Genomic DNA, 18,470 nt, shown 5'->3' with positions numbered 1-18,470 from the left:
GAGTGTGAAGCGACTGGGATGGGAATCAGCACCTCCAAGTCCGAGTCCATGGTTCTCTCCCGGAAAAGGGTGGAGTGCCATCTCCGGGTTGGGGAGGAGATGTTGCCCCAAGTGGAGGTGTTCAAGTACCTCGGAGTCTTGTTCACGAGTGGGGGAGGAGTGGATCGTGAGATCGACAGGCGGATCGGTGCGGCGTCTTCAGTAATGCGGATGTTGTATCGATCCGTTGTGGTGAAGAAGGAGCTGAGCCGGAAGGCAAAGCTCTCGATTTACCGGTCGATCTACGTTCCCATCCTCACCTATGGTCATGAGCTTTGGGTCATGACCGAAAGGACAAGATCACGGGTACAAGCGGCTGAAATGAGTTTCCTCCGCCGAGTGGCGGGGCTCTCCCTTAGAGATAGGGTGAGAAGCTCTGTCATCCGGGGGGAGCTCAAAGTAAAGCCGCTGCTCCTCCACATCGAGAGGAGCCAGATGAGGTGGTTCGGGCATCTGGTCAGGATGCCACCCGAACGCCTCCCTAGGAAGGTGTTTCGGGCACGTCCGACCGGTAGGAGGCCACGGGGAAGACCCAGGACACGCTGGGAAGACTATCTCGCCCGGCTGGCCTGGGAACGCCTCGGGATCCCCCGGGAGGAGCTGGACGAAGTGGCTGGGGAGAGGGAAGTCTGGGCTTCCCTGCTTAAGCTGCTGCCCCCGCGACCCGACCTCGGATAAGCGGAAGAAGATGGATGGATGGATGGATGCCCTAATGGATGGCACTTAACTTCTTAAACCAAGACATTGACAAACAAGAGATTGTATTTTATTATATTTTCTGCATCTTGGGGTCACGCCACCAGCCGCCAAGTGAGCACAGTGTCAGTGCAGGACTGTGTTGGAATTGGGTTAAACAAACAGGCGAAAGTAAAACCCCTTTATATTTATCTATACCCTTAAATCTCATTTATTTTGTATTATTTTAGAATAGTTTTTTTCAAACAAAACATTTATGTGGTTGTTGAAAATATTATACATTGATATATTATCATTACTACCGTATTTTTTGGACAATAGGCGCACTTGAAATCCTTTGTTTCTCAAAAATGGACAGTGCGCCTTATAACCCAGTGCGCCTAATGTACGGCATAATTCTAGTTGCTCTTACCAACCACAAAGTTATTGTATTTGGTACATGGTGTAATGATAAGTGTGACCAGTAGATGGCAGTCACACATAAGAGATACACCAGTAAACACCAAAACTTAAAATGTTCCATTGAAAATATAGAACATCACACACGGCGCTCAAAAATCTGTCAAAATGTTTTTAGTATGACTTCGGTAAGCTATGAAGCCGCACCGCTTGATGGATTGTCACCGCATTAAACATACAAGTATTATTATGTTACGTGTATAAGGACCGCAAAATGGCACCTATTAGCAGACATTATCTGGCTTTTAGTTTCGCAATATTATGCAAAACCAACTTTTCTTACCTTCTGGTACCTGCTGATCTGTATTTGGGATCTGCTTAAGTACTGAAAATTTGCGCGTGTCCGCCATTGTAGTCTGTAATCGATAAGCTTCTTCTTTTTCTCTATCTTCTTGTTATGGAACATTCATCTTTCGCTGTTGCCATTTCTAATATAAAGTAGCGTAAAGTTCTTACTTATATCTGTCAGTAGACTAGCTATCAAAGCGCTAAAAACTGTAGTGGGTTTACATAATTCACCCACGGAACTTTAGTTATTAGAGGGTTCCGGTCGGACAGTTTTTCACGGAACACATTTCCGGCGTTGTTGTTGCACTAGTGAGCCACGGATGAGAAGGTGCTGCTCCGTTATTGATTAAAGTAAAGTCTGAATGTCATTAAAACAGTTAGCTCCATCTTTTGACACTACTTCCACTCCCGTCCTTGCACGCTACACCGCTACAACAAAGATGACGGGGAGAAGACGCTGTCGAAGGTGAGCCACGTAAATAAGACCGCCCACAAAACGGCGCATGCTGAAGCGACTGTCAGAAAGCGATTTGAAGATGATCCGTAAAACAATCTATGCAACACTTTCACCAAAGAACCACCATCACATGTTATGTAGACCACAAGATAGTGTTTTACATTTCGAAAAAAATCAGAATATGACCCCTTTAATGCGCCTTATAATCCAGTGCGCCTTATATGAAAATAGACCCGCTCATCGGCAGTGCGCCTTTTAATCCGGTGCACCCTATGGTCCGAAAAATGAGGTAATGTCAGGACTTGGACTATGGTGTGGTTTGTTTTCCCGTGGTGCAAAGCAACTTGACCGGACACGACGTGAAGGTAAGGACATGTTTAATATTTTAACTCAAAAAGCTCAAAAAGGTATAAACCAAAGGCGCTCACAGCGGAGGTAAAAAAAACTTGGCTATGAAAACAAAAGGCGCACACAAAGGCGGAGAACAAACTTGACTACTGAAACAAAACTTGCAAACTATGGCATGAATAAAGAAAACTTACTTGGAACGAGAAAAGGACATGAAAAAGAGCAGCATGGATATCAACAAGGGTGTGTAGAGAGTGATGTCGCCAGGAAGACAGCCTGGCAACAGTGAGCTTAAGTAATAGTGACATGATTAGTGACAGCAGGTGCGTGACGCAAAATGTGAAAACGTGAGACAGGTGCGTGACATGAGGATGTGAACCAGGTGAAACTAATGGTTGCTGTGGTGACAAAACAAACAAAAGTGCACAAAAAGTACAAAAACAAAACTGGACATGACTAAAACAAAACATGATCACACAGACATGACAGGTAATATTGCATTTAGAAATGTTTTATTTATTTTTTTCTGCGATGAAGTACCCCGCCTTCCACCCGAATGCGGCTCCAGCACCCCCCGCGACCCCAAAAAGGGACAAGCGGTAGAAAATGGATGGATGGCTATTTTTATTTTTTTACTTAGATTGTGTCTTGAGCCAAGCAATCATTCAATTTGCTCAGCAGTGAATATTAAAGGTGGTTAAAGGGAAAACAAGTAAAGATGATTACTACTCAAAGAGCTTTACATAGTGCAACCCATTCTTTCAGCTACATTTAAACCAGTGTGGGTGGCACTGGGAGCAGGTGGCCAAAGTGTCCGGCTTAAAGACAACAACAACAGCGACAAGGATGGCCGAAGCGGGAATCGAACCTTGAACCCTCAAGTCGCTGGCACGGCCGCTCTACCTACTGGACATAGAAACAGTTTTATGTGAAGAAAACCCTGTTAGGAAAACTCATTTATAGTAACACAACAAAAAAAATGTCCAAAATACAGCATAACTTTACTGAAGGGAAACAAAATCAGCCTTTGTCCCCTGAGGGTTAATGGTATCAAAACGGCAAACATGTTCCCGGAGGCGTTTCTGTTGGGTTTCGCTACGCATCTCATGTATCGCATTTGGTAACATCATATCCAGTGTTTTGTTTATTTGGTGGGTGTCATGGCGGGGTCGCATGTTAAGTGTAGCGTGTGGGTAGGACAATGATTTATTTACCATAAATAAGTCAGGAAATACAAATCAAACAGAAAAGCATGCCGATCGCATGGGAAGCGATGGCGAAGCTTAGTCCAAAAACAGGAATCACAAAGGTATTCACACGTAACTTGTTGAATGTGAGCAAACAAGACAGCAAGACCGAGTGTGGCGAAAAGCAGGAATAAATAGCTCTCTGATTAGTGCCCGGCAGCAGGTGAGCGTCCCGAACACTAATCAGAGGCAGGTGAAAATAACCTGCACCCATGGCAACTAAAACACAAACCCAGGGGTGCTGAAAACAGAACTGAGGGAGTCAAACTAAAATAGAACATGATCAGGGCAACATATCATGACAGTGGTTTGGCGTTCAAACTTGATTCACTCGGGATGAGAGTCTGTTTGCGGGGGGACAGAGACCGCCTGACGGCTGGGTCTTGGTTTGATCCTGGACTGCGTTCACACTAGGGTTGTACGGTATACCGGTATTAGTACAATACCGCGATACTAATGAATCATATTCGGTACTATAGCGCCTCTAAAAAGTACCGGTCCCAGACACCCTCCGCGCCCCCGTCCTCACCACGTCGTGTCATTGCTGGTTTACGAGCAGAGGAGCATTTTCGGCAGCGCACAATCACAGAGTACTTACAGTGTGTAGACAGAAAAGGGAGAACGGACGCATTTTGACTTAAAAACTGACAATAAAGGTGAAGTTATAACGCTCAAACGCCCTCAGGAAGAGGTGCTTTAAGACATGGCTAGCTAGCTAGCAGCTAACGTCCATCCGCCGTCGGCAGTGTTTAGCTACTTCTAAATCACTAATCCTTGTCTCCATGGCGACAAATAAAGTATGTTTCTTACAAGTATCATCCCTGCAGGACGAGGAATAGCTAAACATGCTTCACTACAAACCGTAGCTCACCGGCGTCAAAATGTAAACAAACGCCATTGGTGGATCTACACCTAACATCTACTGTAATGATACCAGGTGATACCATAGTGTGTCTAGTCGATACTACTATGATTACGTCGATATTTTTTGGCATCACAACATCTTCTTTCGTTTAAAAAAAATTCATATTATGTTTATAAACTCAGGAAATATGTCCCTGGACACATGAGGATTTTGAATATGACCAATGTATGATCCTGTAACTACTTGGTATCGGATTGATACCCAAATTTGTGGTATCATCCAAAGCTAATGTAAAGCATCCAAACCACAGAAGAATAAGTGATTATTACATTTTAACAGAAGTGTAAACAGAACATATTAAAAGAGAAAGTAAGCAGATATTAACAGTAAATGAACAAGTAGATTAATAATTCATTTTCTACCACTTGTCCTTAATAATTTTGACAAAATAATAGAATGAAAAATGACAATATGTTACTGCATATGTCAGCAGACTAATTAGGAGCCTTTGTTTGCTTACTTACTACTAAAAGACAAGTTGTCTCATATGTTCACTATTTTATTTAAGGACAAACCTGCAATAATAAACATATGTTTAATGTACCGTAAGATTTGTTGTTAAAATAAAGCCAATAATGCCATTTTTGTGGTGCCCTTTATTTAGAAAAGTACCGAAAAAATGTTGGTACCGGTACCAAAATATTGGTATCGGGACTAGTTCACACTTAACCAAACAAACCGTACGAGCTGCGCGCAAACCAGCCCAAAAAATGACAAACATCCGGTGTTTTAGTCGTATTAACTACTGTCAACTTATCATCTCTGCAGTTTTTAAATACAGAAAAAAACAGAGCTCGCAGAACTGCTTTCCTTCCAAGCCGCTTAAAAGGGGCACAGCGGCAACAAGTGGCCAAGTGTTAAACACAAGAGGGGGAGCACGGTCCTTCATCCAGGATGAAGTGGCAATCGTGAAGTCAAGTCATGTGCCCAGAGGAGGTGTTGTGTGTGTGGAATTTAAATGCTGCATAAACAAGAGTGTTTACAGCGCCTTCTGCCAAAAACAACCATGGCGAAGGAGTGGAGGCAGGTGAAGGACAGGGTGGCGAAGACTAAACAGATGACAACATCTGTCTGAGTGAAAGAAATGAGGACGCGCGCCCGGACTGGCGACATTGTGATGAAACCTCTAAAAGGGAGTTTGGTGCAATCCCATCCTCATCTGTGCATCCTGTGATATTAGTCTCCGCCACACTGAGAGGAATCCTCCGCAGGGACTCGTTGGGACACTTTAGTGGCCTTTTCAGCTACCTCCTCACACACTTGACAGATGGCCACAGGCTGTTTAGCATTTTGCTCACTTCTAGCAGCAGTGATTCTGCATTAGAGGTGGGGGCCTCTGACTCATTCATGTAAAAGAGATTTATATATTTCAAACACCCGGAGCATCATCAAGTATATGAAGGCAATTACACTTCAGAAGAACAGCAGTAACCTGGATGTGAAATGCAGATGAATGCATTGGAGTAAAGGAAATGAAGATGAAGGTCCATCCATCCCATCCATTTTCTACCGCTTGTCCCTTTTTGGGGTCGCGGGGGCGCTGGAGACTATCTCAGCTGCATTCGGGCGGAAGGCGGGGTACACCCTGGACAAGTCGCCACCTCATCGCAGGGCCAACACAGATAGACAGACAACATTCACACTCACATTCACACACTAGGGCCAAATTTAGTGTTGCCAATCAACCTATCCCCAGGTGCATGTCTTTGGAGGTGGGAGGAAGCCGGAGTACCCGGAGGGAACCCACGCAGTCACGGGGAGAACATGCAAACTCCACACAGAAAGATCCCGAGCCCAGGATTGAACCCAGGACTGCTCAGGACCTTCGTATTGTGAGGCACATGCACTAAGATGAAGGTCAAACACGCAAATGAGCAGAACTTGCAGAAGCAATGTAACATGAATTAAAGTGGCATTGCTGTTCTACGCTAAACTCAATGATCGGATCATGTACATACAGCTAGTGATACAGCAGAACTATTCAACTGGCGTCCCAAGAATGACATCAGTCCCTTTGTTACGTTCAAAACTTGGGAGAGAAACATTTTTGCAGCAAATTCCTAAAAACACTTGAGTGCTCTGTTGTATAGAGCAATGTTTTTCAAAAAATTTTGAGCCAAGGCACATTTTTGGCATTGAAAAAATGCAGAGGCACACCACCAGCAGAAATCATTAAAAAGCGAAACTCGGTAGACAATAAAAAGTTGTTATCACAATTGTTGGATATGACTTTAAACCATAACCAATCATGCATCACTATAACTCTTGTCTCAAAGTAGGTGTACTGTCACGACCTGTCACATCACGCCATGACTTTTTGAGTTTTTTGCTGTTTTCCTGTGTGTAGTGTTTTAGTTCTTGTCTAGCGCTCCTATTTTGGTGGCTTTTTCTCTTTTTTTGGTATTTTCCTGTAGCAGTTGCATGTCTTCCTTTGAGCAATATTTCCCGCATCTACTTTGTTTTAGCAATCAAGAATATTTCTGTTAGTTTTATCCTTCTTTGTGGGGACATTGTTGATTGTCATGTCATATTCGGATGTACATTGTGGACGCCGTCTTTGCTCCACAGCAAGTCTTTGCTGTCGTCCAGCATTATGTTTTTGTTTACTTTGTAGCCAGTTCAGTTTTAGTTTCATTCTGCATAGCCTTCCCTAAGCTTCAATGCCTTTTCTTAGGAGCACTCACCTTTTGTTTATTTTTGGTTTAAGCATTAGACACCTTTTTACCCACACGCTGCCTCCCGCTGTTCCCGGCATCTACAACGCAATTAGCTACCTGCTGCCACCTACTGATGTGGAAGAGTATTACACGGTTACTCTACCGAGCTCTAGACAGCACCGACACTCAACAAGGGCACATAATATGCAGACTATAATTACTGGTTTGCAATAAATATTTTTAACCCAAATAGGTGAAACTAGATAATCTCCCACGGCACACCAGACTGTATCTCACGGCACAGTGGTTGAAAAACACTGGTATAGAGGATCTTGGACCATTGTAAACACATTGACAGATCCTTGCATTGACATTTTAACCTTGCTAACATACACCAAACACAGGGGTCCAAACTTGTGATTACATAACTGAGGCGTTCCTCAAGGTGCCCCTCTAAGTGCCCTCCTTTTTAGCAGTGCCATTTTTTTTTTTCATGATGTGATTTACGTATGTGACTAAGGTGTTGCTGTAGTCATTTGTTCAACTTCTTTAGTTATGCTAGCAATGTTCCTCAAGGTTCCATTTTAGGCCCCTTCTACACTTAGGTTATCCAAAGTAAAACCCACCTAACTTTATCCTTGTGCACACAAACACAATGGTCGTTTAAGACCCCCTCGCCCCCTGTCAGCCGGCGCAACGCGACCTAATACGCATGCACGGAAAATGCGCACGTCATAGTCATCTCCAGTGTTTCTTTGTGTGCAGGTTCTTAAATTTAACTTATCTGAACAATATCCAGTGTTGTGGTATTTCAATTAACTGGAATCCAGTGTGCTGTGGGGCCTTATTGTAGTGAATCACACTTGAGACATCATAAATTAATCAAATCTTTAATAAACACGTGAAAGTACATAATGTGATAAAGAACATTTTACAACAATCAATCTCGGGATCTAGACACTGTCCTCACTCTTTTACCTTCACCTTCATTGGCCATTTGTTTTTGTTGACTTTATATACTCTGGACCTTGACGTTGAGTCCATGACATACATGGCGGACAATAACTGATACAGTCTGCTTTACCAGTCCAAAAGCATTTGCCATTTTCTGTAGTCTTCCCTCGGCGGCCAGGTAATACAAACCACACGCTACCTTTTTTATCACATCCACGATAGCCCGCATTCTCGTTGTCTCTCCTTTGACAAATGGACAAAGTTTTTCGGTAAGTAGAATCACAGCTGACCTGGACATTGGAAAGTTTTCTTGCTGTCTGAGAAGTGTTGTATCCCAAATATCTGCAATCGCTTTCTCTTAAGGTATTCATGTGTGATTTCCACAAGCGTCTGTACAGACGGAAGGAGAAACACGGGCATGTCTGGATGACTCGCCTCCATATTTCTAGTGTTTACCTCCGAGTTACGAAACCGCTTTATTATGAAGCTGGCTGTGGCTAACGTCACTTTCTGTGTGGGCACAGTCTTTCTGGCGTCACTTCCTCTCCGAACTCAGTTTGTAAACGATCAATGAGTCCATACAAAACTAAGAGCCAGAGATTCAAGAAATACACGGCGCCCTTACCCGTGTAAAACATTGTCCAAGGAGGGGGACCTTAAACAATAGTTTAGTGTGGCTGAAACGGGGCTTAGGCTAAATAATGATTCATTTAAGGGGTTATCCGGCTTAGTGTAGACATGGCCTTAGGTCCTCATCTGGGTTATTCAACTGGTGGCCCGCCAGTTCAGTTAAAAAAACTTTGTGTTTTGCAGAAAATTCCCCAAAACACTAGTGTGCTGTGTCATAGAGATGATCTTTGACTAGCTGTTTTGAAGAAGGTCCTAAAAACAGCATAGTGCTCCTGAAACTACAGTAACTCTTACAAAATAAATAGACCAGAATCAAATGTCTACTGTGCAAGACGCTGTGCAGAATGTACAAAACAAGACTAATAGTGAAGGAAGAAGTCCTGAACTTTCTGCAAATGTGCCCCCCCAAAACAATTTAGTTGAATATCCCTGACTTAGAGACAATCCGTCCACATTCTTGATTCTGAAAAGCCTTCTGTGTAACTCAAATTTGGAAAAGTACCCTACCAAACGTTCGCTGCAACCTGCCGAAGGTGAGTCTCATTATATGTAATCAATATTCTACCATAGGCAGCAAGAGCAACTTCTAGCCAACTAAAACCACTGATGGTAAAATGCGGACCTGACAACAAAGGTCAGTAAATCATTAGAACTCACCTTCGGAGAGGACATTGTATAATGGACTTCTTGCTAATCTACTTGTGTGAAATTGTTCAGGTAAGGTACGGAAGGGTTTATGAACGCACAGACGCTACAGCATCATGTATACGGTCCATCACAAAAAAGTGAGTACGTTAAGCATTTTTATGACACAAAAGACAATACGACAGAAAAAAAAATTGAATACGATAAACCAGCCACATACCATGACAGTGCCACCAATATGCTTGACTGTAGGCAAGACACAACTATTTTTCTACTTGTGTTGCCACTAGGGATGATGTTTGATAAGAAATTATCGAGTTTGAGCCCATTATCGAATCCTCTTATCGAACCGATTCCTTATCGATTCTCTTATCGAATCCAGATAGGTTGTTGTATATGGAAAAAAACAGTATTTGGCTTAACAAAAGCTCACTTTTATTTTATAAGAAAAAAAAAAAAAAATAAATAAATATTGACTGTTGTTACCCCCCTAAAAAAATAAAATAAAATAAATAAATATTGATTGTTACCCATGATATGGTATTTTTTTTTTTTGTCATAAAAAAAATACAATCATGTGTGCTTACGGACTGTATCCCTGCAGACTGTATTGATCTATATTGATATATGATGTAGGAACCAGAAATAACAGAAAGAAACAACCCTTTTGTGCGAATGAGTGTGAATGAGTATAAATGGGGGAGGGAGGTTTTTTGGGTTGGTGCACTAATTGTAAGTGTATCTTGTGTTTTTTATGTTGATTTAATTTAAAAAAATATATATCTAAAAAAAATAAAAAATAAAAATATTTATTGTGCGGCCCGGTACCAATCGATCCACGGACCGGTACTGGGCCGTGGCCCGTTGGTTGGGGACCACTGGTGTAGGCTACAAGATACACGTTATCAGACACATACAAAAAGGCTAACGTTAACGTTACCGTTAACCACTAACTATGCTTAGGTAACGTTAGTCTAGCTAGCATTACTGAAATCCTGGATTGACATACGAGGTAACGTTATTTTAGTCTAAAGGCTACAAGTGAGCAGATATGGAAATTAACCGGCAACAGTTAACATTAGTTACTCACCAGCACTATCACTGGAATTGGCGCTGCAGGTTGAAGAGGGGCGTGCTTCGTCGCTGCTTCTCCACGATACCTTTCTCTAACCTTCAGGTTACGGTATGTGCAGCCTGAACATGTTTCAACATGCTTGTTGTACTTCCCCCCTTACATGAGAGCGAAGCCTGGCGATAATTGCAGATAGCCGTTTCCTCGTCGTATTTTATTGTAAAATGAAGCCATGCCTTGAGGCATTTTTTCCGGTCCATTGTTGTTGCTGCTTTCTGTATCTGCCGCCTAACGACTGAGCTACGTCATTTCCTGGGACGTGCCACAGGGCATTTCCTAGTAAAAAAAAGGGATTCGTTCCCAGGGATTCGAATAAAGAACCAACTCTTTTTCTTTACTATAGTGGCCTCGATAACGGGACCCGGTTCTCAAAAAGCGATTAGAGTCCATGGAATCGGTTCTTTTCGAACAACCAGGAGAACCGGTTTCGAACATCATCCCTAGTTGCCACTTATTTAGACAATAATAGTGTTGACTTACTTTCAGTAGATAGTAAATCTATACATTGACTTGGGGTGTCCCGGTCCTATACTGATAAACCTGTCCTAAAAAAAACATGCAGGTATCAGATTATATTGGTCTGCATCTGGAAAGTCCAATATAAGCTGCTAACATATTTTCCTGCTATATTAGCAGACAGGTAACATTTGCCTCCATTTAAGAGCCTTTTAAGAGTTTTTTCTTCTAAGAACTGTAAAAGTGATCATACAAAAAATAAAGTATGTCAATATACTGGTAACCTAAATGAGATACAACATGACATTCCAACACAAAAGAAATGCATTAGAAAAAAATGTGCTAGCTCGATGCTAATTTACATTGGATAAGACATACGTATGCATTAGTATTATCGATATTACAGGGCAATTTTATCACCTCCAAAATTAGCAATCAAAAGTAAAACTAAGATGAATAATACAATCAGCGTATGTATAATAGGTGCAAAAGTTACCATTTGTAAGGCTAAAAAAATACAAGACTGACACATTCAACCTAATGCCAAAGACTACTTCCTGACTAGTACAACACGCCTGGGACAACGTGAAAGAATAACTACTACTGCAAAATAAGTAGAAAAAAAAAGTATGTATTATTCATGCCGTTATGATATCAGATCGGTGTCAGCCATTAGTCAAGGCTGCAACATCAGTATTGGAAGTGAAAAAGTTGTATGAGGACACTGACTAATATTAACTATATCCATGTTTACTTCCAATTGTATGACCCTTGCGAAGATGTGATGGAATAGTTGGTGTACATATAATAAGATGTATTGGGCATTGAGCCTTTCCAAGATGCTGAGTTTTGAAGGACACTGAAAGCATCAGATAAAAAAAAAAATTGCATAATTTTAAATTTTTAAAAGCATTTTGAGTGTTTTTCTTGTTGATTAATTTTTGAGATGAGATGCCCATGAAGACAACTAGTGAAACTCTTGGTGTGAGTTTGTGGAAATTACACATTAAATCTCAGGGGTTAATTATGCACTTGTGCCTAGAAGGCGGCGCATCAATGCAGATTAGTTGGTTCCATTTTACTGAAGAAAACATAGAGAGTAATTTACAGCATGATTCTATACTCAACATTAAGGGTCCCCAAACTACGGCCGTATATATATATATATATATATATATATATATATATACATACACACACACATGTACATACACATATATTAGTGTTGCCAATAAACCTATCCTCAGGTGCATGTCTTTGTGTGCGTACGTGTCTATATGTATATACTGTATGTATGTATATATATATATATATATATATATATATATATATATATATATATATATATATATATATGTGTGTGTATATATAGATCCAGCCAATTCTTTTAACCCCATGTGGGTTCTGAATCAAAAAGTTTGGCGACCACTGCTTTATGCGCTGGAATTTATTTTCCGACTGCGACATGAAGACCCATTGAATTGAATGTGAAATACCTTTGCCATCAAGATCAAACAGCGCTGCTTAGCTCAAGTTGATTTCTGCTTTGTGGGTGGATATGATGTGTATGTAAAGATACAGATCCTCTTATCTAATGCCTGAAGCATCCCATTTTAAGTCAACAGCCGCCATTATTTCTCATAGTGGGAGGCTGGAGGCCAGCAAGAACACATTCCGCTTTCCGGATTCTTTTAATACTGCGGGACACTCGAGCCTGTCAACCAACAGGTCTTTGGTAATTTATTTGTTTTGTATTAAGTAAAAAGCACCACCTATTTCCATGTCTAATTGCCGATGGAATTAGCATTTCAGACCACCTCTTGGCTATAAAGAGCACAGCAGTGAAGAGGGATCAAGCTGAGAATTCTGTCGGTCATCCACTCCCCTGTCCGTCCTTATCCATCATTCCGTTGACAGCCGCATCCCAAATGGCAGAGGGAGTTTGATATTTGGTGCAGAGGTACATGGAACAGAGGCTAGCCAGACTCCGAGGCTGACTTGGCTATTGCTAATGTGACGGTTCTCTCCCAGGATGAATGTGACGTTTGACAAATGGATGCCGATACACCTTCTGCTGTCCAGCCAGTCACAAACACATCACCACACGCGTTTAAACGAGGCATGGAACTTTAAAATAAAAGGAGTTTTGGCCCTTTGACTCTATGAATTACTCCAGAATCTATACTATGAATGCATCACTGTGATCTGTGGAGACACATTAACATGCTAGACCAGCTGTTTGAATTGATTATGTCCAGGTAAAATGAGTTATATCTACCTGCTCACACATGGCGCGCATATCTTCAAACCTGCTCATGTATTCCCATATATCAGGAATAATTGGGCAACTAGAACAGTTTTCATAACTGCAGTTATACCTCATCTTAAGAGTGCCCAGCTAGTTGTTATTTTTTAAGTTGCAAGCAAACATTTGAGGTCGAAGCATCCCCGTCATAAGTTGGCATAGCGAATGTCAAATAAAACCCCATACGATGCACCGAAAACATCTGGTCTTACTCACCAGCATTAGCTGATAGCTGGAGATGGACATTGTTTTTACAACCATGGGACGAAAGAAAGTGGGTCTTTGGCACATGATGGAGGTTGAAATACATTTTTACCTCGGAAACTGTAAACCGAGTTAACGGAGGGTTAGAAGGGTTTTAGACTTGAAGTCCAGTCATTACAGACTTCACCTTTGGAACACTCATGACCAAGGTCTGCAGCCCCAGTTAAGAAGGGCTCACGTTGGTAAATAAAATGGATCCACTTTGCTCTGAGGGAAGATTTTAGCATGTGTGACATTTTATGCATCTAACATCACTGCTTAACTTTTACTTTTTAGCAATGGAAGTCCTCGGTAAAAAACTGCGTATGTAAATTATCAGAATCAGCTGAAAGTCTGAATAACTTGATGAAAGACACACATTCTGACTGAAAAAGCTAAAGTACCACTGATAGTCACACACACACTAGGTGTGGTGAAATTACCCTCTACATTTGACCCATTCCCTTGTTCCACCATCTGGGAGGTGAGGGGAGCAGTGAGCAGCAGCGGTGGCTACGCTCAGGAATCATTTTGGTGATTTAACCCCCAATTCCAACCCTTGATGCTGAATGCTAAGCAGGGAGGTAATGGGTCCCATTTTTTATAGTCTTTGGTATGACTCGGCCGGGGTTTGAACTCACGACTTACCGATCTAAGGGCACTAAACACAAGGCCACTCAGCAGGCTTGAAGTCCAGTTCAGACTTGAAGTCCGGTCATTACAGACTTCACCTTTTGAACACTCATGACCAAGGTCTACAGCCCCAGTTAATAATGGATCCACTGTGCTGTGATGGAAGATTTTAGCATGTGTGACATTTTATGCATCCGACATCACTGCAGCTTTGCTTAACTTCTATTTTTTGGAAATGGATGGTAAAGTCCTCGGTGGAAAACTGTGTCTGTAAATCAGGGGTCCCCAAACTTTTTGACTCGGGGGCCGCATTGGGTTAAAAACATTTGGCCGGGGGCTGGGCTGGGCTGTATGTATATATATATATATATATATATATATATATATATATATATATATATATATATATATATATATATATATATATATATATATATCCATCCATCCATTTTCTACCACTTATTCCCTTCGGGGTCGCGGGGGGCGCTGGAGCCTATCTCAGCTACGATCGGGCGAAAGGCGGGGTACACCCTGGACAAGTCGCCACCTCATCGCAGGGCCAACACAGATAGACAGACAACATTCACACACTAGGGCCAATTTAGTGTTGCCAATCAACCTATCCCCAGGTGCATGTCTTTAGAGGTGGGAGGAAGCCGGAGTACCCGGAGGGAACCCACGCAGTCACGGGGAGAACATGCAAACTCCACACAGAAAGATCCCGAGCCCGGGATTGAACCCCAGACTACTCAGGACCTTCGTATTGTGAGGCAGATGCACTAACCCCTCCTCCACCGTGCTGCCCAATATATATATATATATATATATATATATATATATATATATATATACATTGTCTTTATATTCCGGCGAGTTAATCCGTTTTGTCATTTAACATCAATTAACATTAATGTTCATCGACATTGAACATTGTCACCTTATCGATGGGAAAATTCATTTTTAGACAATATGATTTGCCTGAGCGGCTAGGAGACACAGAGTAACAAGCGGTAGAAAATGGATTAGAAAGGAAAGATTAAAAAAAATAATAATAATAATAAAAAATAGTAAAGAAAATGAAATAAAATAAAAAATAAAATAAAAAAATGTAATTTGGGACTTCCCGTGGGCCGGATTTTGGATACTGGGGGGCCGGATCCGGCCCGCGGGCCGTAGTTTGGGGACCCCTGCTGTAAATGACCAGAATCAGCCAAAAGTCTGAATAATATTAATCCATCCATCCATTTTCTACCGCTTATTCCCTTTGGGGTCGCGGGGGTCACTGGAGCCTATCTCAGCTACAATCGGGCGGAAGGCGGGGTACACCCTGGACAAGTCGCCACCTCATCACAGGGCCAACACAGATAGACAGACAACATTCACACTCACATCCACACACTAGGGCCAATTTAGTGTTGCCAATCAACTTATCCCCAGGTGCATGTCTTTGGAAGTGGGAGGAAGCCGGAGTACCCGGAGGGAACCCACGCAGTCACCGGGAGAACATGCAAACTCCACACAGAAAGATCCCGAGCCCGGGATTGAACCCAAGACTACTCAGGACCTTCGTATTGTGAGGCAGATGCACTAACCCCTCTGCCACCGTGAAGCCCTGAATAATATTAATGAAAGACACAATTTCTGACTGACTTCCTCAGTTTGATGACCCAAATATGTGCAAACAAGCAATTAAAGTCACTTCTCCATAACATGTTGCCCTCAGGGATACAGCACAAGTTTTTGCACAACCAATTTGATAAAGGGAACCTACCCGAGTTGCAGTCATCTCCAGCAAAGCCATCCTGGCACACACAGAAGCCCTCCTTGCAGATTCCCTTCTTGCTGCAGTTGTTGGCACAGTACACCATCGAGCAGTCCTCCCCCACATACCCGGGCCGGCACTGGCACGTCCCGTTCACGCACAGCCCCTGGTCCGAGCAGTCGTTCACGCACCTCCCGACCATGCAGTCCTCTCCGGAGAAGGAGTCCTCACACACGCACTCCCCGTCGATGCACAGGCCGCGGCCCGAGCAGTCGGCGGGACAGCGCAGCTCGGAGCAGTTTTCGCCTGAAAAGTCACGGTCACACACACACTCGCCATCGATGCACACACCCTGGCCGGAGCAGTCATCCTGGCAACGGGGTTCTGAGCAGTTTTTGCCGGTCCAGCCTTCGTCGCATATGCAGCCGCAAATGTCCAGGCTGAAGCTGCCGTGGCCGTTGCATCCTGGGAAATAGTCAAAACGGGCTGGGAAAGATATAAAGGAACTAATGTTTTAAAAATCAACAACAATAATTTATTTTATACAAAACCTTTTCAATCCCAGTGATAATGGTGAACTAAAAGTGTTACAGCTGAAGATGACTAACCAATGGATGGGTTCTCTCCGCAGCAACCGTTTCCACATTGAGCCCGCAGCATAGACACTTCTCTCTCCAGCATCTCCATCCTTGTGGCCAGCTGTTGGATTGTGACTGTCGCCGCACAACCACACGCCGATTTTGGGATGTGGATGCGATGAGTAAATGTTACCTAAAGAAGGACAATATTGGTGGGTATTCAATTGCCGTCATTGATTGACAGTAAAGTAGAAAAAAAAACTACCTGGCTGTCAGCATCCATTGTCTGTTCAATGTACTCTGTCGGCCCAACTGGGTCCAGTGGTCCCTCTACAGAGGCTCTGGACCCTAGCTCAGCACGGGGGTCTTGGGAAGACAGAGAGTAAGACTTTAGACTATAATTAACACCTGCTAACTGTCATAAACATGCATGTACAAAATAGTATGCGCAGTAACACGAGGTGCACACAAAGACAATTGTTGTCTCAATATCCCCCATTCTGACCAAAAACAGCAAACACCACATTATCTTATTATCTTAATAGTACTATATAAATTAAAAAATGTATATATATGAATAAAATAATGTTTCCGTTCTACTACACAATTGTTTCAAGAAAAATGTCACTACTGTAAAATAACAAAAAAGTAACAATCTAAAAATGTATTAACATAAAATAAATAACTTCCACTACACGTTGATATTTGTGAAAAAATAACACTTTTTTGCGCTGATAAACAAGAAAAGTCACATTAGTTCTGTAAGGAAAATCAAATAATTTGTTGTGTATAGAAGGTAAACTGCAACCAAAATGTCAATCTGCTAGTATCGGTTCGATAATGATAGCCACCTTGGTATCCTTACAATGTATACTGATATCAATATGCCCACTCCAGTTAATGATGTTTGTTCACCTGATATTTCTTACTTGGATCAGTAGAGCCTGGCTCGGTGATGGGAGAGAATTGTAGTGTGTGTGTTGTGCTTTGTCGATATTCATAGCACACCACATACATAAAGATCAAAAGTGATTTTTTTATGTGGTCAAAAACCCCGACGGTGAGCATTACCATTTTAAATTAAAATTATTGACAAATCGTGATTGATAGCCATACTTCATTAAATCATGGACTGACTTGCGCTGCAAGATAGCTTGAATGCTAACATGAAAACAAATACATTAAGAAGCAATATGCCTCAATCCAGGGGGTGTCAAACTCATTTTAGATCAGGGGCCACACGCAGAAAAATCTACTCCCAAGTGGGCCGGACCGCTAAAATCCCGGCACAATAACTTAAAAATAAAGACAACTTCAGATTGTTTTCTTTGTTTGAAAATAGAACAAGCACATTCTGAAATTGTACAAATCATAATGTTTTTTTTCACAAGCACTGTTTTTTTTATATTATGTGACAATGCCTTTTATACTGTATTTTGTTTGTTTTATGTACTGTATGAGATTGTATGTCTATTTGGACGTTGGAGTCTGCAATAAAGCTTGATTGATTATATCAAATAAAGCCACAATAAGCAGATCCCTCCTGATTTCCCATAATGCCCGGAAGACCAGAAGACAAGTATCAGTAGGGTTCCCAACATGACACAAAGTCTAATAGGTCTTTTCAATTTCAAAATAACAACCTTCATTATTGTGTGTGTACTGATTTCCGCATCTAAGATTTTCCAAACTTGACATAAAGTTCAAGAATAGGAAGATGATTTAAACCAGGGGTGTCAAACTAATTTTAGCTCAGGGGCCGCAAGGAGGAAAAACTATTCCCACGTGGGCCGGGCTGGTAAAATCATGGCATAATACCGTATTTTCCGCACTATAAGGCGCACCTAAAAACCACAAATTTTCTCAAAAGCTGACAGTGCGCCTTATAACCCGGTGCGCTTTATATATGGATAAATATTAAGATTCATTTTCATAAAGTTTCGGTCTCGTAACTACGGTAAACAGCCGCCATCTTTTTTCCCGGTAGAACAGGAAGCGCTTCTTCTTCTACGCAAG

The 18,470-nt window shown here is 42.0% G+C and overlaps 1 protein-coding gene across 6 annotated transcripts in view; it reads right to left on the bottom strand.

Moving 5' to 3' along the window:
- The window catches only part of tnr (tenascin R (restrictin, janusin)), a 419,906-nt gene that overhangs the window by 137,949 nt on the left and 263,487 nt on the right, over positions 1 to 18,470 (bottom strand). For 5 of the 6 annotated variants that reach the window (XM_061979400.2, XM_061979405.2, XM_061979402.2 and 2 more), the window contains 3 exons: positions 16,720 to 16,820; positions 16,485 to 16,647; positions 15,886 to 16,362 (listed from right to left, as the gene is read on the bottom strand). In XM_061979400.2, the coding sequence (XP_061835384.2) occupies positions 15,886 to 16,362; positions 16,485 to 16,647; positions 16,720 to 16,820 (741 nt within the window). The remainder of the gene's footprint in view (positions 1 to 15,885; positions 16,363 to 16,484; positions 16,648 to 16,719; positions 16,821 to 18,470) is intronic. The other variant, XM_061979403.2, reaches the window with a different exon arrangement.

Source organism: Nerophis lumbriciformis, linkage group LG19 (genome assembly GCF_033978685.3).
Source record: "Nerophis lumbriciformis linkage group LG19, RoL_Nlum_v2.1, whole genome shotgun sequence".
Taxonomy (NCBI): Eukaryota; Metazoa; Chordata; class Actinopteri; order Syngnathiformes; family Syngnathidae; genus Nerophis; species Nerophis lumbriciformis.
Note: the sequence above shows the minus strand (reverse complement) of the source record. Positions and strands in the feature narration are given on the sequence as shown.